General features: G+C 30.2%; 13 protein-coding genes across 13 annotated transcripts; 10 read left to right on the top strand and 3 right to left on the bottom strand.

Annotated features, from left to right (window-relative positions):
• Positions 1-938: 938 nt before the first annotated feature.
• Positions 939-1396, top strand: PPL_06783 (H-type lectin domain-containing protein; the record flags this gene model as incomplete). Its single annotated transcript, XM_020577634.1, has 3 exons — positions 939-1130; positions 1175-1236; positions 1324-1396. 3 exons carry the CDS (start codon positions 939-941, stop codon positions 1394-1396), a joined length of 327 nt encoding a protein of 108 aa, XP_020432082.1.
• Positions 1397-1454: 58 nt separating this feature from the next.
• On the bottom strand, positions 1455-1709 carry PPL_06782 (uncharacterized protein; the record flags this gene model as incomplete). The annotated part of the gene is made up of 2 exons (XM_020577633.1): positions 1455-1460; positions 1539-1709. The coding sequence occupies 2 exons, from the start codon at positions 1707-1709 to the stop codon at positions 1455-1457; spliced, it is 177 nt and encodes a 58-aa protein (XP_020432081.1).
• Positions 1710-1834: 125 nt separating this feature from the next.
• PPL_06781 (NADAR family protein) lies at positions 1835-3052 on the top strand (the record flags this gene model as incomplete). The annotated part of the gene is given in 6 exon segments (XM_020577632.1): positions 1835-1850; positions 2019-2195; positions 2285-2539; positions 2559-2600; positions 2692-2817; positions 2874-3052. The coding sequence occupies 6 exon segments, from the start codon at positions 1835-1837 to the stop codon at positions 3050-3052; spliced, it is 795 nt and encodes a 264-aa protein (XP_020432080.1).
• Positions 3053-3112: 60 nt separating this feature from the next.
• PPL_06780 (uncharacterized protein) lies at positions 3113-6120 on the bottom strand (the record flags this gene model as incomplete). The annotated part of the gene is made up of 6 exons (XM_020577631.1): positions 3113-3266; positions 3561-3610; positions 3821-3918; positions 4082-4110; positions 4521-5584; positions 5665-6120. 6 exons carry the CDS (start codon positions 6118-6120, stop codon positions 3113-3115), a joined length of 1851 nt encoding a protein of 616 aa, XP_020432079.1.
• Positions 6121-6816: 696 nt separating this feature from the next.
• Positions 6817-8414, top strand: clrD (cAMP receptor-like protein; the record flags this gene model as incomplete). Its single annotated transcript, XM_020577630.1, has 4 exons — positions 6817-7159; positions 7715-7921; positions 8004-8171; positions 8251-8414. The coding sequence occupies 4 exons, from the start codon at positions 6817-6819 to the stop codon at positions 8412-8414; spliced, it is 882 nt and encodes a 293-aa protein (XP_020432078.1).
• A 365-nt stretch (positions 8415-8779) lies between these two features.
• PPL_06778 (uncharacterized protein) lies at positions 8780-10416 on the top strand (the record flags this gene model as incomplete). Its single annotated transcript, XM_020577629.1, has 2 exons — positions 8780-9148; positions 9226-10416. 2 exons carry the CDS (start codon positions 8780-8782, stop codon positions 10414-10416), a joined length of 1560 nt encoding a protein of 519 aa, XP_020432077.1.
• A 301-nt stretch (positions 10417-10717) lies between these two features.
• PPL_06777 (uncharacterized protein) lies at positions 10718-11438 on the top strand (the record flags this gene model as incomplete). Its single annotated transcript, XM_020577628.1, has 2 exons — positions 10718-10727; positions 10873-11438. 2 exons carry the CDS (start codon positions 10718-10720, stop codon positions 11436-11438), a joined length of 576 nt encoding a protein of 191 aa, XP_020432076.1.
• Positions 11439-11988: 550 nt separating this feature from the next.
• Positions 11989-13689, top strand: PPL_06776 (uncharacterized protein; the record flags this gene model as incomplete). The annotated part of the gene is made up of 2 exons (XM_020577627.1): positions 11989-12477; positions 12538-13689. 2 exons carry the CDS (start codon positions 11989-11991, stop codon positions 13687-13689), a joined length of 1641 nt encoding a protein of 546 aa, XP_020432075.1.
• A 460-nt stretch (positions 13690-14149) lies between these two features.
• On the top strand, positions 14150-16267 carry PPL_06775 (uncharacterized protein; the record flags this gene model as incomplete). Its single annotated transcript, XM_020577626.1, has 3 exons — positions 14150-14563; positions 14613-15803; positions 16256-16267. The coding sequence occupies 3 exons, from the start codon at positions 14150-14152 to the stop codon at positions 16265-16267; spliced, it is 1617 nt and encodes a 538-aa protein (XP_020432074.1).
• Positions 16268-16332: 65 nt separating this feature from the next.
• Positions 16333-17907, top strand: PPL_06774 (uncharacterized protein; the record flags this gene model as incomplete). The annotated part of the gene is made up of 2 exons (XM_020577625.1): positions 16333-16946; positions 17232-17907. 2 exons carry the CDS (start codon positions 16333-16335, stop codon positions 17905-17907), a joined length of 1290 nt encoding a protein of 429 aa, XP_020432073.1.
• Positions 17908-18878: 971 nt separating this feature from the next.
• rabG1 (Rab GTPase) lies at positions 18879-21768 on the top strand (the record flags this gene model as incomplete). Its single annotated transcript, XM_020577624.1, has 8 exons — positions 18879-18889; positions 19085-19154; positions 19342-19389; positions 19566-19841; positions 20009-20186; positions 20498-20667; positions 20749-21087; positions 21379-21768. The coding sequence occupies 8 exons, from the start codon at positions 18879-18881 to the stop codon at positions 21766-21768; spliced, it is 1482 nt and encodes a 493-aa protein (XP_020432072.1).
• A 61-nt stretch (positions 21769-21829) lies between these two features.
• On the top strand, positions 21830-22627 carry guf1 (GTP-binding protein; the record flags this gene model as incomplete). The annotated part of the gene is made up of 1 exon (XM_020577623.1): positions 21830-22627. The coding sequence occupies one exon, from the start codon at positions 21830-21832 to the stop codon at positions 22625-22627; it is 798 nt and encodes a 265-aa protein (XP_020432071.1).
• A 291-nt stretch (positions 22628-22918) lies between these two features.
• PPL_06771 (uncharacterized protein) lies at positions 22919-24130 on the bottom strand (the record flags this gene model as incomplete). Its single annotated transcript, XM_020577622.1, has 4 exons — positions 22919-22933; positions 23177-23257; positions 23546-23588; positions 24120-24130. 4 exons carry the CDS (start codon positions 24128-24130, stop codon positions 22919-22921), a joined length of 150 nt encoding a protein of 49 aa, XP_020432070.1.
• Positions 24131-24135: the final 5 nt, after the last annotated feature.

Here is a 24135-nt window from a genome sequence, read left to right as displayed (position 1 = left end):
AAAAATAATAAAAAAATTCTTTATTTTTGTATAGTTAGTTCATTTTTAAAATAAAGATATTCAGAGATAAAAACAAAGTTTATTTAATATACAAAAAAATATCTAAAATGATGATTTAATTCAAAATAAATTATATTTAATTTGTAAATTTAATTTAAATTGGAATAAAACAAATCAACCAACTTAAATTTGAATGAGTTTTTTCAAAGTCCACCAATATTAAAAGATTAAAATAGTTTTGGAAAAAAAAAATAGAAAATCTATTCAAAGATAAAACTGAGTTTTATGGTTAATAAATGATCATCATGAATTCTAATCAATTTAAAATTTTTTCAAATCATTTCTATTGAAATCTTTTTGTGTTCAACTTCATTTGATGTTAATCCAAAGGCTCTGTGGTTTTGAGATATTAGTTTAAGCACCTCATTTTTTTAATCTCCTCAAATCTGAAAACAAAAAAAAAAAACAAAAAAACAATATTATTTTTCTAGCTTTTTTTGTAAACCATTTCGATTTTCGATCTTTTTTTGTTGAATCATGTCTTCCTTGTTTTTTTTTGGAACAGTTAGAATTTTTTGTATTGGTTGAACCAAAATTGTCATAATAAAAATAATATTTTGATTGAATAGATTGCAATAATTAAAAAAAAAAAAGTCAAAAAGTATTTGATATTCACTACTTCTTTATCAATAATGTCGTTATGTTGATGGATTTGATTGAAGATTTGTAAATTGGATTGGGAATCCAACTTGATGGATGTGAGACAATTTACAAAGCAATGAAATCTCGATTGCTAAAGATTCCTTTTTATTAAATTTTATTATCAAAATATCTAACCTCCTTTGTTCATATGCAATGAATAGTGCCATGGTAAATAAAAGTATAAATAAACATATAAAAATAATTTTTATAAATTCTAATAGTAATCAAATAATAAAATGACTTGTACATGTTGTAATAGAAGTGTAACTATGATTGATCATGGTAGTTTCAACTATGTTGATGATGTTGGTCATGTAGTTACTCCACCACAATCAGCTCCAAACGAAAAACACCCAGATGTCAAGGAGAAATTCTACCTTCTCCAAGTGAAGTTCGCCACTCCATTCCCATGTGGAACAACTCCAAAGGTCAGTGTTGCTATATAGCTTGTGCCGATCAAAATCAAAACAAGAACTTCAGAGTCTATGCCAAGGCTGTCAATATCACCAACACCGGTTTCAATGTCAAATATGTGTAAGTATCGTCAATACAAAGATCAAAATTTGCCTATATATTAATTCTATTAAACACATCTGATATTATTTATATATAAATATATAGAACCTGGGCAGACAGTGACTCATATGGTTATGGAGCTCTTTGGATTGCCACTTTCACCCCATCATGCTGTTAAATCAGTTTAGGTCAACTTTCTATCTTTACAAAGAATTTTAAATATGGAATTACATTTATTAGATCTAAATTAAATTAAAAATCAAAGAAAAATTAATAAATAATCTATAACAAAATGGTTTCTATCAAATTAGGAAACAAACACTGTTTTCTTTGAGATATATTTGTGGATACAATGCACTATAAAATGTGGTAATGAAACTATGATGATTTAACTTCTTATGACATAAAGGACATACCTTTCCTTCTGCTTTAAAGTTGTCCTCTATTAATTTACGTCTTTTCTCTAAAGTTTTATCTTGATAATTATCCATTATTAATATGCAGAAGCGCCAAATATTGAAATATTCAGTTTTTTTTAATTTAATATTCAAATATTTGGGTTTTTTTTAATTTAATATTCAAATAATTGGGTTTTTTTTTGTTGAAAATTTTAAAAATGAATACTGGAGTAAGTATGGTGGTTTAAAAATTACAACCCAACCTATGATTTATTTTTTAACTATTTATTAATTATATTCATATAACATAAGGATCATAAGGATCTATTTTAATAATTAAGGAGTGAATTATGAAACCATGGACAAAAAAACTAATTAACAACCCAAAAGTTATTAGTAAAGAATTATACAATACACTAATGCAAGACCCTGGAATACAGAATGCGGTAAAAGGTTTAAAAGTTTTTCAAAAAGTTATTTTAAATCACGATAAAGATCTTAAATTACGTCATTATGATCCACACAGATTTGCTATGGACCGTGACGCCAGAGAAAAACTACAAGTACCCAAAAAAGAAGGTAATCTTAATTATTTCCTATAATTGTATTTTTAAAATAGTATTTTTCAAACAAGAAATTTCATTGTTAATAAATATAATTCTCACTAGTGACTCAAAGTATGTCTGACACAACACGAATCAATAACGATAAGATGGCCAACAAACAAGTTGTAATCAATTTTTATAGAGCAAGCGATTCGTTTGGCTGTTTTAGTAATTTTTCATGTCATAATGTCCATCTTGCAGGTTTTGTTTGGCCTACATCCGAGCACTATTTTCAAGTATATCATTATCGATCGGTCATTGTTTTCTATTCTACTGCCTTTATTAACTTTGAAGTTTTGTTTGATTCATCATTAGGCTGTAAAATTTGAAACAACAGATATCAACTACTATCATGCAATTAGAGAAGCAAAGACACCAGGTAGGTTTGATTTCATCATTAACTTTCTCTCTCTCTCTCTCTCTCTCTTTGACCAAACATTAATGTTCTATCATATTCATTAAACTATCAGGTGACAGCGCTTCGATGGGTCGTTCAAGAGCACATCCATTGAGAAAAGACTGGGAGGACATCAAAGATAATGTAATGTTTGATGTTTGTCTTGCCAAATTCCAACAACACAAAGATATTCAAAAGCGTATGTTACATCACACCTTTAGATACTATATGTATCAAATATGATATTATTCATAGATAACTTATACTTCTTTTTTACTAAACAATCAGTTCTTTTGGCTACTGAAGATGCAACCCTAGTTGAGCACACTAAGAATGATTCATATTGGGGTGATGGTGGTGATGGCACTGGTAAAAATATGCTTGGCCAAACTTTGGAAAAAGTTAGAGATTTCATAAGAAATAATCCAAAATAATCTTTAAATTTTAGTGTCATAAATATTAAAAAGTATTTTATTATAATAGTTAATTTAAATTTATCGTGATACATTGTGGTTTGCATAGCTATCGAAACAACCAAATAGAACACTTCCCATGCCAAAAGTGCATACTCTCTTTTCGTCATCTTCATCGTCTATGGAATAGGATGCAGCTTTTCTTAATTTATATCCCGAGGGCTTGGAAATGTTGCTTTTGGGAAGTAATATCTACACTTCGTATCGAAATGGCTACTGTCCAGTGTATTAGCTTTTCTTAATTGAGGTGATTTCTGTGGAATTATGTTCTGGAGGTTTCCGCAACTGCTACTCAGTCTATTGTGTGAGATTCCAGAGTTTACATTACTTCCAGAGCTATTTAAATGATTGACTCTATTGTTGGTCGGACTGGTCGTCAGCTTTATACTTATATTTTTTGGCGAGGTTGAAGGTGATGTTTCGGATACACACGATTCATCTTTAAGAATTTCCTTCTTTTTAGAATTACTGAACAGATTTAAGAATTTCATTTTGTTGTTGTATAAATAGTGATACAATCTATATGTTAAATAAATAGATATATATATATAAAGTTAAGTTTCGACAATGGTTAAATAAAAATTATATATATAAATAAATATTTTATTGATTGGTAGATATAAATAAAACAGATTTTAAAACACCTATAATAAATAAAATCATTAAACTATCGGCATTACCTTCCGAGGATTTTCCATAGAGGCGGAATGGTTATGCAAAGGTAGTAACAGGTTTACCAACGAATGTAACATCGAATCCGGCTTCATACGATCCTTTCCTTATTGTTTTTTTTCTTTGATCGAATAGGCAATGAATAGATTGGACAACTTTGAGAATATATAGATGGTGGTGTATGATGATCCAAAGAAAATGTACTCTGGATGTTTAAATTTAAGGAGTGTCTATTCTTCTAAAATAAAGATCATAGATGCTTAATAAATTTAAAACAGTGATTTAAAATTGTGATAATCTAGTTTGGGATCATTTAACATAATGTTAGGATGTATGATGTCCATTCTCTTTTTATAATAAAAAACTAACCCAAAGTAATTTGAGAAGAATAATGAGAAAAATGTTGATAAGTGTCTTTTATGATAGCAGATAGTCAAAATTTGAACAATAGAAAAAAAAAAAAAAAGATTAAAAAAGGATACTTTTTGTGGGTGAAAGATCATGTTATTTCTTATGCTAAACCAATTAATTGTTTATAATTATTTCAAATTTTATTTAAAATATATCATCTTCTTCGATATTATAGGATGGTTGTTGTTATCATTCTTCATCCTTTACTATACTTTCTAATATAAAATTAAATACATCTTCAGAGTGATTTTTGTTGTGATAACCCTTAATGGGATCTGTGATTTCTAATTCAAGAATGATATGATTTTCTTTAAACAGGTGAAGTGTTTCTTCCAAGATGTCAAACAACTGATCATATTCTTCTCGTTGAAAGTCGTCTCTATATGACAATTTAATTGATTTCAAAGTCTTTGAATGAATCATTAAAAGTGGTCGGAGGAATTCGATATTTGCTGATAGAGTGCCCTCAACATCTTTGACTATATCAATCGCTAGTCTTTCAATACCATGTCCATCACCATTCGGTGTACTCATAATGATATGAGAAAGCAGTCTACTATAGCAGTCCTCATATCCAAAGTACCGAAACACAATGATATCTTTTAGATTTGGCATTGCGGGTGGATACACCAAGTATCCATTCCTTATTATTGCTTTTCGATAGGCGCGATCCAATTCCTCTTCTTCATAATCTTCATATCGAAAGTCTTGAAGGGATCTAGATGTACTGTCGAGCGCAGAATGGTCGGATTCATCGGATTCAATTGTGAAAACTTCCACTCTTGACATCATGTGATTAGCATATTCGATACCTTTATCATATGGAATGTATTTGATTGATTCGTAATCGAAATACAATGGTGGAGATCTAACTAAATTGTATCGATAGTTATTGTTATTGTTGAGTTCGAGGTCACCACGCCAATTGAAATGCTTGTTGACGATCATCTTTGAAATTATTTTAAAGAACTGTTTTGACACCTTTGCAACAGTGATAATTTGATCTTTATCAACGAAATATGGGAAATGATTTCTATAAAATCTGAATCTGCGACGTTTGTTATGGAAATCGCGATTCTTATCATATAGTAGTGAAAATGAAATTATCTTTTCCAATAGTAACTCTGAAAGTTTAATATTGTTGGTTAACGATTCTTCCACATCTTCTTTTTGAATCGATATTTCATCGTCATCATCATCATTATCTTCACCTCTATAAGACCTTTTCTCTACTATGAGCATTTGTTTCGCCAAAACATTGCCATTGTAAATGATATCATAAAGATAATCGTAGGTAAATATTCCAATTGGTTCAAAACGATCGTATTCAAGGCAATAGCTGAAATTTGCAATCCTTTCTTTCAATCCGCTAACATCAGATTCATTCCATTTCCTAAACCATACATTGAGCTATTAGCAATTAATATTAATTTTTAAGATGTCTAGATTGATACTTTTCCAAATCTAATAGTTTGTTAGTTAATACATACTCTAATGTCATTAACAACTCTTTGATAGATATCTTTGATAACTGATGTTCGCGTAACAGGTACCAAATTAACTATTTCTTTGAATACCTCAGTGGTTTGTTCAAAGAATACCTCAGCGATGAACTTGGCATAGCCTTTGACATCGAAATAGTGAGCAAACTTGTAGGCCGTGTGATACTGTACAAAGAATTTGACACAGGTGATTCTACTTTCAGTGGAGTGTTGATCACATTTAAAATATTGGTCATAGATTTTGATCAGATTTGAAAGCGAATTCCTATCTTTGTAATTCAAGATAGCTTGAGTAGATTGCATTGTTTTAACTGTTTCGATATCGAGATCTTCAAGATTACCAAATAGTCTAAACCTCTTTTTTGAACGACCACTTCCATATGATTCAGGAAGTCTCTTTTGTGCAAAACTACTATGATTATTATTATTGTTATCTGTACTCATTTTTCTGTAAAATCACAGACATATCTATAAAAATAAAATTATCAATTTGACGATTATAATTTTGTATGAACCAAATGATTTTTTTTCCTAGAAATTTTTTTTTTGAATTAATTCAACTGTAAGAACTAAGTTTATTCAATTTTTTAACAGATCACAACTATTAATAAGATTCGAATATTAAAAAAGCACGCATATGAGTTCTTATATCGATAGTAGATCTACCTCTTATTTCATTGTTGTATTTTTGATTCCATTATTCTAATCTTCTATCTATCAATAAATTTGTGTAATTCCATCAAATTGTTTTACAACATGATGAAATTAAATGAAAACATTTTTTTTTTTTTTTTTTTTTTGTTAAAAACTTAAAAGAATCCCTGGTTTCGAGATCTTTTCAAATGAAATTTCTTTTTTTTTTTCACTGATTCCCACAGCACCCACCCCATCAATGAAGTTTGCGACCAATCACCAAAAAAAAAGAAAAAAGAAAGTGTAGTGGAGAAATAATAAGTAATTAATTATTATTGCATTTTCTATTATTGATATGGACCCATTTAATTTAGAAATTGTTAATTATCTATAAGTTGTTTGTATATAAAAACTCATGTCAATATATATATATATGTTTAGAATAGATTATATACTTTAGATCTATATATATTATATATCATTTTTTAAAAATAGAATTTATAAATAATGTTTCCAATAATATCACCTTTCAATGGTGATCATGGATTGTTTAGTTCAAGCGATATTAATAGTAGTAGTGGCAGTAGTAGTATAGATAGTAGTAGTAACGATCCTTTTTCTCTAGGCGGAAGTTCATGCGTTTTAACAGTGCAAGATAGAATTACATTGGGATATGGCAGTATAGTTAGTGCGATACTATCGATTATTGGCGCGCTCGGCACTGTATTAATGATTTTCATAAAGAACCGATCGGCAAAACTACCGACCGACAGCTCGGTGCCGTCTTCACCCAACTCATCGGGACACTACTACCCGATTTCACCACGTGGATCTCCACATTCCTCTTTTAGTAATTACATAGCGCCAACTAGAATCAACAGTGGCGACACCATTCAAACGGCAGGCGGTGTCGCGCCAGCAGCGTTCGGCGAGAAGTCGGTCGAGGTGCGAACCACTTTCGTGCCGCTGCTCAAAAAGGTGAAAGGACCAAACAGCAGCGAAGATCGCAAAGTATCGCGATTGGTAAACCAACTGGCGCTAAGCGACTTGCTCTCCTCGTTGTTTGTGATGTTCTCGCGTGTCCTTTTCATCAAGTACAATGAACACTTTGTAAAATCAACCGGTAGCTTCAAAGATGTCACTCTCTGCAGCACGTTCTCCGGTGCCATCGGATTCTCTTTTCTAGCCAGTTGTTTCTGGACATCGGTTATAGCATTTCATATACACCGATTATTTATTTCTCGTGAGAAAAAGTAAGCAATTAATGAACACAACTTTTATCAACAACAATCTGTAATCTAAATATTAATATTAATAATCCCGATTTTCTTTATCTGTTAACAACTTAACGAAAACAACAACAATAACAACAATAGACGTTATCTTATGATATTTTATTATTTAGTATGTTGGTTATTACCACTATCATTTGGTTTTGGATTGATGGCGTCGGCCAGTATTACACATGCACACAATATGTCTTGGTGTACAATGAACAGATGGACGTTACTCGTTCTCTTTTATATACCATTGGTACTTACGATTATAACCTGTATCATCCTATCTTATAAAGTTAAGAAACATTTAGATTCACTTTCTAGATCTATAACAAGTAAGTAAAAGAATAGCAGCTTTCGCATCACATTAATATTAACATATTCTCCTCTATTAATGTTATTATTTTATTATTTTAGAATTGAATTCAATACAAAATAGAATCGTTTTAAGATTGAATCTGTTTGTTGTTGGTTTCATAGTTTGTTGGACATTCAATTTAATATCTTTTTTGGTCTATCTCTTCGGACATAGTTGTGAGAATTTCTACTTGGAATTTCTATCCAATTTCTTATCTCCTCTACAAGGTAACATTGAATATCAATATAAATAGCGCGGTTCATTAGATTATTAATTTCGAATATCATCTAAATTTAAAATTAATAGGTTTTTGGAATTTCATATCGTATGCAGTTTCAAATAGAAAAGCTTTATTACAATCTTCACTTGGCAACTCACTCACCTCGATATTAACTACTCAGAAGAGTAGATATAGTTGTTTATCAAGATCATCTTCATCTTCTTCGGTTCCTATCATCACCACCGAATAAAACTGTTATTATTTATTTATTTCATAAAAACAATGTTTTGTTTTGTTTTGATCAAGATCAGTATTATATGCGATCTCTAGAGACCAATAGATACATCATTAAACTTGGCTAAATTGTTACATTTAATTCACACTTTAGTTAGTAAGTTCTATACCAATGATATTAATAGATAAAAAGGATTGCTATAATAATGTTTTATCATTTACTTGAGCTTTGTGACTATTTTTAGATGATCACATGATACATTAGAATTGTTTTTTTTTTTTGTAGTTTTCTTCTACTGTTTGAAAAATCTAATAAAATATCTTTTTTTTTTTTGAATATGCTTTCGTTTCAAGAATTATACATATACAAACATCATCAGAATGTCTACAGATAGCAATGTTGATACCAGTAGTTCTTCATTGAACGAGAGTGGCAATGTAGAGCAAGCAACATTTAATTCTCAAGATACGAACTCACTTTCAAATCTTATCGAATGCTATGACCTATATTTTAGGTTCAATCATCGTAGCAATACAACTACAACTAGAATCCAATGTGTTAGCCACTTTGTTGAGTATCATTATGCAAAGTATTCACACTACTTCGACCCAGATGGTTATACTAAATTCATTGCCGAAGTATTCTTTGATCCATCTCAAGAGGTATTCGATCAGCTATTATTATTACATTTTGAAGAAAACAGTGTTTTACTTGAAACCGTTTTTTATAAAATAATTAGCCATAATAGAGTAAGTAACAACAAAAAGAAACAAGATTATTAATTAGACAAAATGATCATTCAATATTAACTTCTAAAATAATATAGTTTAAACCTTGGTTCCGTCAAATGAATGAATACAGCGTCACTCGATTGAAATACAGAATTGGACAATTCAGATATTGGATAGAAAAAGATCGTCTAAAGAAAATAGCGATTTTCAAAAAAAAAAACCTATACGATATAGTTTACAATAACAAGAGTATATGTCAACAGATTAGCAAGACTGAAACAAAGACACGAGTAGCAAATGATTACATCAAAGTGGAATCAAACAACAACATTATATTATCGAAGCTATTGTTGGAAAAGATCGTTTCATATTCAATTGTATTTAATGATTTCTCGGAGCAAAGATATAAGGAATCAAGCTATTCAGCATTCAGAAATGAACACACCAATCTCTCAGATATTGTCGATGTATCACAGATCTTAAACTTTGCATTGGTATCGAAACATTTCTTTTCATATGTTTCAAAGGTGGTCAATAACAAGCATTTCGATTGGAATGGATTTCTCAATATCAACAACACCAGCAACGAATACAGTCTAGTGAAATCAGCACCATTATATTTCAATTATGAATCAATTAAATACATTCCATATGATAAAGGTGTTGGTTATGCCTATCGACTGATGTCAAGAGTCGAAACATTCGTGATTCAATCAGATGAAGGTGGTTATTCAAATGGAGACCAAGTTAGAAAATCTATTTTTGACCAGCAATACAGAGATTTGGATAATATAGAATCAAACTATAGATACTACGTTGTAACCGATAGATATTTGGTTTATCCACCGCCAATGCCAAATCTCAAAGAGATAGTCATTACCAAGTATCTTGGATTCGAACAAAATTATACAAAGTTACTCACCCACATCATGGTAACCACACCGAATGCCAATGGAAATGGCATTGAACGATTCACTGTTAACATTATCAAAGATTCAAGTGATGATCCGGATTGTAGTTATCTTTATTTCCTCAAACCTCTCTTTGATTATCACTCCAAGACACTCAAATCAATTGATATTTCTTATAGTTTATTAAATAGAGAAGACTATACTCATCTTTATGTACTAATGGGTGATATAATCCCACAAATCAAAGAAAATCATATCAATTTGACTATGGTGGTTGAGAAATCATCTGAACCATTAGCAGCTTATTTTGATGATGATGATTCACCTGAGATTAATCAATTCTTAGTAGACACTATCCAAATAATTAATAAATAATATTTATAAATAAATCATATAAAAACATTGAATTTCGTTAAAATTATTGGTTTTTTTTGTTACTTTTCAACATTTTTCCCACTTTAACCTTAATTTCATAGTATCTTTGCAGGGATTACTGGTTTTAGGTAAAAAAATAACATATTTCAATTTATTTATTATAATTAAGCTTGGGTGATAATTAATTGATTAATTCTTTTCTTCTTTTGAAATTAAATTATACTTTTAGTTTGTTGTTATTAGCAATATATAAATTAAATAATTTAAATATTTTAAAAATAATCAAACTTGATTAAAAAAAATGTCACTTTGTTAATTTTAAATTGGTACTCAAAGAAAGAAACATATATCAATTTTTTTTATTTATAATTATTTGTTAAAATTATTTTACAAGATTATTTAAAGATCAGAAAATGGGTTCTTTTATTTCAAAAACAAATATTTGTTATTTTAAAGATACAGATATAGAAACAATGGATGATGGAGTTATTAGTTTTACAAATTTCTCTCTTCAGAATGTAAAAGCATATTTAAATATTTATAAAACATCATTAGATTCATTTGGAACAGAGGTTGGACACCACTCAATTGTTTTGGATGTTGGAAACGAAACAACTGATGAAGAACATCCAATTGGTCTAATGGTACACCTAGTCATTCCGAAAAGGGATGAGAATCAATTGGTAGATTGTGCTGTTCATAGATACAACAAGAAATCAGATCTACTCCTAAGATCAATCTATCTTGGAATAGCCACATTTCCAAACAAAGTTCAAAATCTTAGGGAACTGAGAACATGGTTTGTCAAAAGATTCGAAAGACAATTCATTCAAGAGCATTGTAATGGCAATTTTAAATGGTGCTCAGATACCAATTGCCATAAATATTCAGCATTTGTGGTCAGTCAACTTGGATTGGAATGGCCTGAAGGTTTCAAAATACTAAATGATTATCCTTCGTGGACAATTGATTTGGTCTCTTTTTATAGAGATACCATTCTCTCTTCTCATTCTTCATCATAATCTTTTGTTATCTCTTCAACAACATATTTATTAATAATATATTTTTTATTTTATAAACAATAAATTATTTCTAATTTTTATTTTAATTTATCTTAATTAAATTTGTAAAGATATCAAGACTATTAAATTTATTATTCCTTTATCTAACTAACTGATAGTCTGATCTTTGACCTTTATCTAATATATTAATTTAAAATTAAATGTACTAATAAAAATTAAGTAGAAAAGAGTAAATTAAATTGTAAATTGATTTCATATTTAAAATGATTTAGTTAAACTATTAATGTTTTCTAGAAAATGATAATTCTTTGAAATATATATCGCTCTTTTGTTTTTCAAATAACTTGAATTCAACATTAAGCTATCATAAATTATAAATTAATAATAAAAATAAAAACAGATTAGTTTAAATGATCATAAATAATAATCATTTTTTTTTTAAAAATGACAAGAAACATGGTCAGTTGATTGGAGCAATTTTTTATGGGTAAGATCAAAAATGATCATCAATTTTTTTGATTTTTTTTAAGACCAATAAGATATAAATATAATGATACCTTCAGATAAAGTTAAAGATAAAGAAAATGTTATAGGACAAAAGAGAACACATGAAGATTTACTTCTCGATGAATCACTCTCATCTCAACAATTAAAGAAAATAGATAGCACTAAATCAGATGATAATAATCAAACAGATAAAAACAACATAATAGAATCATTACACTCAACATTTAATTTCAAAGATTTCAATACACTTACAAACTTTATTGGAATCTATGATCTCTATTTTAGATGTAGTCATAGTGATTCTACAGAATCAGTAAGAGAACAATGTGTTGGTTTCTTTGCTAATTACCATAATGACTCAAAGTATTCACACTATTTCGATGTCAGAGGTTTTACTAAATTCATTGCTGAAGTATTCTTTGATCCATCGGATGATGTATTCGATGCTCTAAAGGTATTAACTGCTGAATTTAAGTTATTTAACACTGGTGTTGTTAAGCCTACTTATCAAGCAATTATTGATGACAAAAGAGTATGTATTTATTATTAAATAGTTGATTTAAAGAACTAACTAACTTATATATTTAAATAGTTTAAAGAATGGTTTATTAATTTAAATGAATCAAATATCAATCTTTTGAAATTTAAAATTGCGAGATTAGAAGGTTTGTTTGAACCAGAGCAGGAATACAAACTGAACTTTTTCACCTATGAAAAGTTGTATGATATCGTTCATCCTGTCAATGCCAAACTTTCAGATATAATGTTGGATAATATCATTGCGTATATTATCAGTACCAATAATGTTTTTGTAAATTTCAAAAATCTTACAAATGAGTCACCAAAGATCATTAAAGGAAAACATCTATTACATTATGCATTGGTATCGAAACAGTTCTTTAAGGCCATTGCAAAGGCAACCAATACCCGATTAGTATCTTGGACAGGATATCTCAATTTCAACTTTGACAATAACAACAACAATAACCTTAAAAATAACAACAATAATAATAATGAATACAGTTTATTTAGATTACCACCAATGTATTTCGATTATGAATCAATCAAATATATTCCATATGACAAAGGTGTTGACCATATCAACCGTTTTTTTTCAAGAGTTGAAACCTTTACAGTGAAATCCGATGAATTCGATCATTCAGTGGATACATTCTGTTACTCAGATACAACAGATCCCGATGTTTCAGTTGCGAGGGAATCAGTTTACAAGAACAGTTTTAATGATCATGAAACTATCGAAGAACAATATCGTCAGAGTATGGTGGAAGATGGATATTTGGTATATCCTCCAGTAATGCAAAATCTCAAAGAGATCTATGTTTATCAATACCATGGATACAAAGTTAACTACGACAAATTGCTATCGCACATCATCCAAGGCACACCAAGTGGCAATGGTCATGGAATTGAACGATTCACCATGGAAGTCAAAAAAAATTTTGAAGGCAGACCCTCCACTATTTATTTTGATTTCATCAGAACACTGGTAAAGCTACATTCAACTACTTTGAAATCCATTAGATTATTATACCCTAAAAAGAAATTCAATGATTCTGACTATAGGAATCTAGATGGACTCTTGAAGACTATACTTCCGAAATTGAATGATCACGGAATTAAATTTTCGTGGAATATCAAACTTGATCAAAAAAAATTTCAAAAAGTAAAACGATCAGAAGATGTATTTCAATTCCTTCTACAAATTTCAGAATTTAATGAATAATTAATTAATAAAAACATTGGAGTGTAAGTTTAGGAATTAATTTTGTAAAATAAATAATCTCCTATCTTAATCTCAATTTATTATATTTTAAAATAATATTTATTTATATATTTTTTTATAATATATATAACTAAATTTGATTCAATTGACCAAACATTTATTATAAAAACCTCTATTTTAAAAAAAAAAAAAACAATAACAAAATGATGAAAATAATAATTTAAGTTTTTGCTCTCTCTAATATTGAACTATTTTACTATGTTCACCAATGCAAACATTACTGAAGGTAGTGAAGATGATGACTCTGGTGAAAACTTCGGTATTGATACAATCTTATGGAAAGCTCCTTTTTTTTTTGCAATAAAAATAATAAAAAAATAACACTTTTGTGTTTTATCTTAGATTTTCATTTTAAACCTTTGATCTGCGGTAGTTCTTTTATTAAATAGAATTAATAGAAATGAATTCAGAAAAGAGGACGTTTGATGAGATTAATCAAGATCAAGGTAATAATGCAACAGGAGGCAGAGGAAAGACAGGACGGACAGTAAGAAAGAATAGAAAGAGATATGTTTATGAAGGAAATAATTCACTTTCAGATCTTATCAAAATCTATGATCAATATTTTAAATCAAAAGATGATAAATACGATTTGAATTCAGAAACAAAATTGAAATGTGTTAGATTCTTTGTTGATTATCACAACGATGACAAATTCCCACATTACTTCGATGTCAAAGGTTATGCTAAGTTCATTGCTGATGTATTCTTTGATCGATCTGCAGATGTATTCAATGAAATTCTAATGTTAAAAAGTGTAAGACAAAACAATGTATTAAAAGATATTTATTACAGGATTGTCAAAGATAATAGAGTATGTATTGAATTACAATTAATCTTCATTTATTTAATAATACTAATAGTTTGCTATTAAGTTCAACACTTTCTTTAAAGAGTTGAATGAATCAGATGAAACTCAATTGAAATCAAAGATATCGAGAGTTTGTGATACATTCGAAGAAGAGAGGAGTGAACCACTTGACTTTTTCACCTATAATAATCTTTATGATATCGTATATAATGACAAGAGTATTGATGAAGAAGAAGATGATAATGTTGAATCAATAAGAGAAGAAACATCAACAACAACAGCAACAACATTAATAACAACAATAACAGAAACAACAACAGATACAATAACCACCGACAATAGTATTTCCAAATTATCAGATATATTACTTTGCAAAATCATTTCAAATTTTGTTGCCTTTGATAATGATAAGGATGAAAGAACCTCTCGAGACTATAAATTCAAAAATCTGCTATTCTTTATACCTTATCTCATAGATGGCGAAAATGTAATGAATTTTGCATTAATATCGAAACAATTCTTCAGAGTTGTTTCAAAGATCATCAACAACAATCTATTCTATTGGAATTCATTTATCGATATCAACAACCAAAGTGATTACAACTTAATCAAATCATCACCACTGTATTTCGATTATGAATCAATCAAATACATTCCATATGATCAAGGCATAGAATATGCCAATCAATTGTTGTCAAGAGTTGAAACATTCGTAATGGAATCAGATGAATATGATCATTCGATCAATGGTGGAATTTCTAGATCGGAAGATATATACATTGATTACTACGAACCTGACGACATTAAGAAAGCTTACCGTGCAGCAATTATTAAGGATGGATACTTAATACGTCCACCACCAATGCCAAACCTCAAAGAGATCATTGTTTTAGGGTATCATGGATTCGAAGAAAACTACAGTAATTTTCTGAAAGATCTGTTTGTTAGCACACCCAATATCGATGGACATGGTATCGAACGATTCACAATTGACATGCGAAAAGATTGGAATTGTTGCCCTGACTATAACAACATAGACTTCCTATCATCACTGTTGAATTACCATTCAAAGACACTAAAATCAATATTAATCAATAGTGAATCATTTGATATGGAGGATCTTGATTTTTTAATCGATTTCCTCGATGAATTTATACCAACATTAAAAGAGAACAATATTGATTTCAAGTTTACTACATACGACCCAATCGATAGACTTATTCAACATAGAGATAACAATGCAGTAATTAGATATCTTTCGGATAATACGATATACCATTAAAGAAGAAGATACTAAATACTTTTAAATTACTACATCGATATGTTACTCATTATTATACTTTAAATATGTTCTTCTCTTAATAAAGTTGATTGTGATCAATGACAAGTCAGGAGGAGAATCACATTAATTTTATTGAGTACTGTATTTTTATGAAACTCAATAAAGAATTTTACAAATTACTGGGTGTAAGTTAATTTTTCAATTTAATCAGGTCAAAAAAACAATCTTCATCTTATTTTTCTATTTTTTTTGCAAAAATAACTAAGAGAATCAGTTTCTTGATTCATACTTTGAAAATTTTTCATTGTTTTTAGTACTTTAAACCATGGATGTTTTTTTATCAGTATTTAAATGAATGAAAGATAGATGGAGTTTCATTTAGTCGATCTATTTATTAAACATTAATTTTGTAGAGTTGTAAATAAAATATATTTTTATATTTATTTATAATAATATTAATAATTTTGACAATAAATAATAAACAATAATAATGGGACAATCTTTAAGTAATAATAGTTTACAATCAAACTATAATATTGAAGTTGTCAATAGCAATCAGACAATACTACCAGATTTGATATGGAGATCGATCATTGAACTATTATCATATGATCAATGTAGAAATCACCGACACGATTTCAATGTATTATCATTATCATTGATATCTCATTATTGGTTAGTGAATATCGTTGCTAAATCATCACCTAAAATCACAACACTTGACAATAAATGTAAATTCTTAATAAACTATCCTAAATCATTTCAAAGATCACAAAAGAAATTAAATAATAATAATAATAATAATAAAACAACAATAACTAATAACAATGATAACAAAGAAGAGAACAAGTTTAATATTGGCAAACTTACATTGAAATTTGGTAGAAAAAACAATACAAAAATAAGCAATTCAGGTCAGTGGTTTGATAATTATAATAATGCATTGGCAACCAATTGGTCGTTAGATTCGCTGACTTTTGTAGACTCACCATACTCACTGCCCCTGATTAAACTCTCGGTTGCACGTCAACTCCGCAAGCTAAGAGTCTACAGCGCTGACCTGCATAATCCAATCATCTGGTCGGAATTCCCCAAGCTCGAAAAGTATTCGGTATTCACCAGAAGACTTGTTGCCTATCAATCTATGTTGCTACCGAACCAGTGCGACGCAGCACTCGATTCGCTCCGATCACTCTCACTCTCGCTGCCATTCCAAAACAAGCAGGTGTTCAATACGGACGTGCGGAGCTTCGAAAACATTCGGTCACTCCGGCTCTGTCATTACCACAGCGCGGAATGGGGTCGTCGCAACGGCGAGGAAATACCGATCAACATCGAGAAGATGTTTCCCAATGTTGAAACACTGAAACTGAATCATCTGTATCATAGAATGATCGATGCTTCTGTCTCGCATCCCGGTGAAGAACCGCAGTCTTTCCTAGCGGGACTGACCAATCTCAGACATCTCTCCATAACCAACGAGAATCGCTCTGACGATCGAGACAGAGAACTGAACATTCTGCTCATGATGGAATATACGATGAGCGAGAATATCACTTCAAAGGTGTTCATGAAGGATATCACATCGATCGGTCACCAACTGGAAACCATCAAACTGAAAGGTAAATATACTTTGACGTGTCAGTTGTTTTCGGTGATTGGACAACTTGTCAATCTGAAGCGATTGTCGCTGACCGAAGCACTGGATGTCGGTCATGTCAATCAGTTGGTGAAGCTGACCGACTTGGTCAGACTCTCTGCCAAGTTCAACGAGCATCGATCAGACGAGAATGCATTGCACCACTTCCTCAGGAACAATCAGAGTGTCAGACATTTGAAAGTTCGTGAACTCACGGATATCGGTAAGCGTGACAGACAAACACTGCTGATTGATCTACTCGAACAAGCCAGTCCGATACTTGAAGAAGTCCGACTCATCATCGATCAATCTCTCAAGAGCACAGCACCTCCTACCAGCTACTCCAACATCAATCAAACAGTGACATTCATTACCGACAGTCAACAACAACAACAAAAACAACCAAAACAAAAAACAATCCTATGAACTCTTACCACATCCGAGCAGTCAGCTTGATGAACTTGTAAGAACTAGTGCTTCTTTCACCATGCAAGTCAAGTAATTAATTAATTTTCAAATTAATTATAATTAATATTAAAAAAACAAATATATTTTTATATATATATATCAAATCTGACTTGATTGATTGATTGTTTTGTTTTTAAGATAGTAATATAAAAGAAAATAGGAACTATGTTGTTTATTCTTTCACTTTCAATTTCACTTTTTATTTTTTTTTTTATTTTTTTATCAATTTTAAAACACAATAATTGATATCTATTAAAAAAAAAAAAAAAGTTGATTGAATTAAAATTTTACACAACACAATTCTTTTTGGTTGATTGTGTTTTTATTGTTCTTTTTTTATCACAAAATTTTTTTAAGCAAAAAAAAACAATAAAAAAAATTCTATTTTAAAATAAACAATATTGTTAAGAAAAATCTTTATTTATATATAAATATTTAACCATCAAAATTAAAGAGGAAGATTAACCAATCTGTAGTAGTTTGTTTAAGATCAAATTATAAATATAATATATTTTTTTATACATATAATTAAAAAAATAATAATAAATCACAAAAAAATTTTGTTTTTTTTTTAAAAAATAGCTTGTTAGCAATAAAAAAAAAAAAAAGAAGATTAATCAATCACCGATTTCAATAAATAAGAGATTAATTTGTTTTTTTTTTGTTTTATTTTATTTTTATTTTTAATTTTTTGCATTACAGTAGTGAACAGTTATTTGTTTATTGGTGATAGTTGTATAGATTCTTTATTATCTTCACTGTTAAATTGTAACTTTTTTTTTTATTTTTGTTTTTTTTTGTTTTCATACACATCACATCCACACTCCTCACTATTTATATATATATATATTTATCAATCATATAAATTTAGATCGTATCATACTAGATCAATTAGATTATTACTACAGCTATAAATAAAATAAAAAGCCATGGCAGAACCGTAAGTGTTTAATCATCATCATCATCATGATCATCATCATCGGAGATCTGATGATACCTCTCTCTAATAAACAATAAATCAAGACATACTTTAATTAAAGCTACAGGTTTAAAATGTTGTCTTGATTTATTGATTTGATTTAAAAAAATAAATTAAAAATAAAAGTTATTAATGTTTGTTATTATATATTTATAGAGAAATGTTTAAATTATTATTAATAGGTGACTCATCCGTTGGAAAGACCTCACTTTTATTAAGATTTGCTGTAATTATTATTAAATTTAGAACAAAACAAACAAACAACAAACAGACAAACAAACCAAAACTAGATAACATAAAACAATACAATTGTTGTTGTTATTTATTGTTTGTTGTTTTGTTTTATGTTTGTTAGTGGTGTTGTTTTAAGAAAAGCGCAAATATATATTAACACATTACCTTTTTTATAACAGGATGGTACTTTTCAAGAAACCTCAGTTAGCATGACTGCTGTCGATAATGTGAGTTATTATTATTATTATTGTTTTTTGTTTTGTTTTGTTTTGTGTTAATTATCTGATAATGATAATGATAATGCTGATGATGATGATAATGACAAGGTGTAAATGCTGTGATAATGATGATAATAGTAGTTGTTACTAATTAGATTAATAATAATAATAATAATAATTTACAGAAAGTACATAATGTAACAATTGACGGAAAGACAATTGCTCTTCAGATATGGGATACAGCAGGTCAAGAGAGATTTAGAACAATTACATCATCATTCTATAGAGGTGCTCACGGTGTCGTCGTTGTCTATGACATGACCGACCAGGCTTCATTTAACAATGTAAAGTTATGGATGCAAGAGATTCACAGATACGCTTTTGCTGGTGTTAGTAGAGTTTTGGTTGGTAATAAATTCGATCTTGATGACAGAAAGGTAGTTTCAACTACCATGGTTAAAGTAAGTGTTTAAAACTAATTAATCAAACAATCAACAACAACAACAACAACAACACAGCAGTAACAATAACAATAGCAATAACAATCCACACAATCAATCTTATTGTTTATTTTAAAAGCAAAACAAACAAACAATAACTAACCTGCTTTGTTTTTAATTAATTATAGGAATATGCAGATTCTCTTGGTATTCCATTTTTAGAAGCCAGTGCCAAGACAGGATTTAATGTAGAGCAGATTTTTTTGACTATCGCAAACGAAATATATAAGCTACCAACGGGATTATCAAAAGGAACTGGTGGTGAGAGATTAAGTCTCAATACCAATCAAAAGAAGAAATGTTGTAGTTAATTTTTCCACATTCACAAATTTTAATTGTTTAAATTCAATAAACCAAAGCCTAAATCAAAATAATGATATCAATTTTAAAAAAAAAAACATTATTAAACCGATCATGATTGTTCAAACCAAATTGTTATATAACAAAAAAGGTAAAGTTAAGTAAGTTCCAACATTAATTCCATTGGTACCATTTTAATGTTAAATGTTCAATTTGATCATTATGATCAGGTTTTTTTGTATTTATTTTTATTTAAATTTGGTAAAAAAAAAAAAAAAACGAATGACAATTTAAATGATATGACAATATTATCGTAGATTTATGTGAAATGTTTGGTCTACTTAAACACTGTGCCAATCTTGGTAGAAGTGCAAGTAGTAGCAATAGTAGTATTAATCATATTTCATTGATTAATCAATCACAAGCATTGAAAGTTTTGAGTAGATCAATCAATAGATATTATTCAACTGAAAAAGATAAAGAAAAAGTAATTATTATCTTATATATCGATGGATCGATTTTATTATTATGTCACACACTTGTTAACTTATCTATATATAATGAATAGGTTGATGTAGCAGAATATACAGTGGATAAAGTTAGAAATTTCAGTATCATTGCTCATATCGATCATGGAAAGACAACGTTGAGTACGAAGCTACTCTCGCTGACTGGAACACTGCCAAAGAATATCTATGGTAGCGGTGAAGACAGTTTGGATCAGAGTAAGCAGATCAAGCATGACAATAGGAGAGAGCAGTATCTCGATAAGTTACAGGTGGAGAAAGAACGTGGTATCACTGTGAAGGCACAGTCGTGTTCGATGATCTACAGGAATCGTGAGGATGGCAAACGCTATCTTCTCAACTTGATCGACACACCGGGACATGTCGATTTCAACTACGAGGTTTCTCGTTCGCTCATGGCGTGTCAGGGTGCGTTATTGGTCGTCGACGCCTGTCAAGGTGTGCAAGCTCAGACCATGGCAAACTACTACCTGGCGTTGGACAGCGGTCTGGAAGTGGTGCCGGTGATCAACAAAATCGATTTACCCACTGCCAATGTGGAGATGGTGAAAGAACAGCTAAAGAATACATTTGGATTCCACCCGAACGATGTTATCTGTGTGAGTGCCAAGTCGGGTATTGGAATCACCGATATTCTGCCGGCGGTGATCGATCGTGTTCCGCCACCACAGGGCGATACGAAAGCACCGTTCAAAGCACTGCTTTTCGACAGTTGGTTCGATCGATTCCGTGGTGTCATTTGTCTTATCAATGTAGTGGACGGATCCATTAAGAAAGGCGACGTAATTCAATCGGCTGCCAGTGGACAGACCTATGAAGTTCTGGATTTGGGTGTGATGCACCCCGAGCAAGAGTCCACGGGTGAACTACGTACCGGACAAGTGGGATACATCACACCAGGCATGAAAACAACACAGGAAGCAAGAGTCGGTGATACTTTCTTCAAGAAGGAAACACCGGTAGAAGCACTACCCGGTTTCAAACCTGCGAAACAAATGGTATTCGCCGGTGTCTACCCGATCGATAATCTCGATTACGTTCCACTGAAGGAAATCTTTTGAGAAGCTAATGCTAACAGACAGTTCGATATGCACGTCGAAAGAGACGTCGGTTGCACTGGGCATGGGATTCCGTTGTGGATTCCTCGGTCTGCTGCACATGGACGTCATTCTCCAGCGTTTGGAACAAGAGTACGGTCAGGTCGTCATTGCAACGCCACCCACCGTTCCCTACAAGGTGTTTATGAGAGACGGCTCAGAGAAGCTAATCTCTAATCCCGCTGAATATCCAGCGAGTGAATTCATCTTGCGAACAGAGGAGCCCATGATCATCGGAAAGATTGTCGCGCCCAACGAGTATTTCGGTGGTGTACTCAAACTTTGTATCGATCACCGTGGTGTGCAGGTCGACCACGAATCACTCGAAGGTGGTCGTATGAAGCTATCGTTTCAATTCCCGCTCTCTGAGATTATCACTGATTTCTTTGATAATCTCAAGCGAATCTCAAGTGGCTATGCGTCGCTCGACTACGAGGACAACGGCTATGCGACTGCCGACGTCGTCAAGGTCAAGGTGATGTTGAACGGCGAGGAAGTAGACTCTTTATCATCGATTGTACATAAAACTAGAGCGGCACCGCACGCTCGTTCGCTAGTAAAGCGTCTCAAGAAGATCATCGACCGACAGATGTTTGCCGTTGCCATTCAGGCTGCCGTTGGAAACGATGTGCTCGCTCGAGAGAACATCTCGGCGATGCGTAAAGACGTCACTGCAAAGTGTTACGGTGGTGACATCACACGTCGAAGAAAGCTGCTCGACAAACAAAAAGAAGGTAAAAAGAGAATGAAACAAATGGGTTGTGTAGAGTTATCACAAGAAGGTTTTTTGAAACTAATGAAAAATACTGAAGATGATGATTGATTGATTCATTTCGATAAGATCGATCCTTAATGTAATGTATTTCAATCATCATCATCATCATCATCAAAAAAGAATAAAGTAAAAACAACAACAAACAATAAACTATAATATTAAATTAGCAACAACAATTTACAAATTTCATATTTTTTTTCAAGTAATTCCATTTGAAAAAATATCTTCCATAGATATTTTAGAGATTTTAACTTTTCCAAATCTTTTTTGTGACCAATATTTTATTTTTGTTTGTTGATTGATTTGCGAGTTGATCTTTTAGAGTTACTATTTTACTTTTTATTTACAAATCTTCTAAAAATAATAAATAAATATTTATAATATAATAATAAAATATTAGTCATAGTGTAGTACTTATATAAATAACAGTAGTTGTAAAGATAATAATATAATGGGTATGAAAATATAGAATACACATAAGTTTGTGTTTTTGTTTTTTTTAAAAGACCAATTTCATTAATAGATAAACTTTGTAGCATTTGGAGGAGGACGAGGAAATTCAGGAGGCACTCATTCAAAACCGGGAGTTCCAAATACTGGTGGTAGAGGAGGTTCAGCTACTCCACCAAGAAATGGTACCGGATTTGGACAGAAAACACAGGGATCAGGTTGGGGTGCCTAAATGAAAGAATCAATAACAAATAAACAATATCCAATCCCACCATATGATTTGGGTTCATCAATGTACATTAATTTATATAATATTGTCTTCTTTTTCATTTAAATCTAAAATTCAATCAATGTTAAGTTGTTGTTATTGTGTATAGTAAAGAACCAGCAAAAACCTTAAAATTAATTTAGCTCATTTGGTTCCCTGGTTCAGAATGGTTTTTGATTAGATTTTTTTTAAAATTGACAAGTTGGATATTCAATAAGTGAAATTTTTTTTATGATCTAAAAACTTACTTGACATAAAACACAATAAAATAGAGGTAATGTTCTTAGTAAACTTTGAAATTATTTTGACCTTTCGGAAAAATAGATTGTAATTGCATCATCCTTATTTAAGTTTAGACTTTTTTTTAATAAATTCAATTTTTTATTATTTTTCTTATATTAAAAACAAGATATAAATATGTAAAATCTACTAGTCATCATTTTTCCTTTTTTAAAATTTACAAAAAAAAATGCGTGAGTTTCATTAATATTTAGAAACATTCTTTATTTATTAATCATTTTTATATATTAATAGGTCCTAATCGTTCTTTATATTTATCCGGCCAAACTTATAATCCAGAAGATATTATAAACCTGGTAGTTCCTTGTAAACTAATTTTAAAACACCACAGGAACAACCAATCAACTATTTGGAAAAGTACTAAATCCATTCAATTGGGGAGGATAGAAATATTTATCTTTTGATAGGAATATTATTTTTTTATACTTTTAAAAAATTATATAAAAATAAAATCAACCCCCTTTATTTTATAATTTTTTAATTTATCATATTATAAAATCAATTCTTTTATTAAAAAAAAACAAATCATCCATTATTT

This window comes from Heterostelium album, assembly GCF_000004825.1.
Source record: "Heterostelium album PN500 unplaced genomic scaffold PPL_scaffold6, whole genome shotgun sequence".
Lineage (NCBI taxonomy): Eukaryota > Evosea > Eumycetozoa > Acytosteliales > Acytosteliaceae > Heterostelium > Heterostelium album.
Note: the sequence above shows the minus strand (reverse complement) of the source record. Positions and strands in the feature narration are given on the sequence as shown.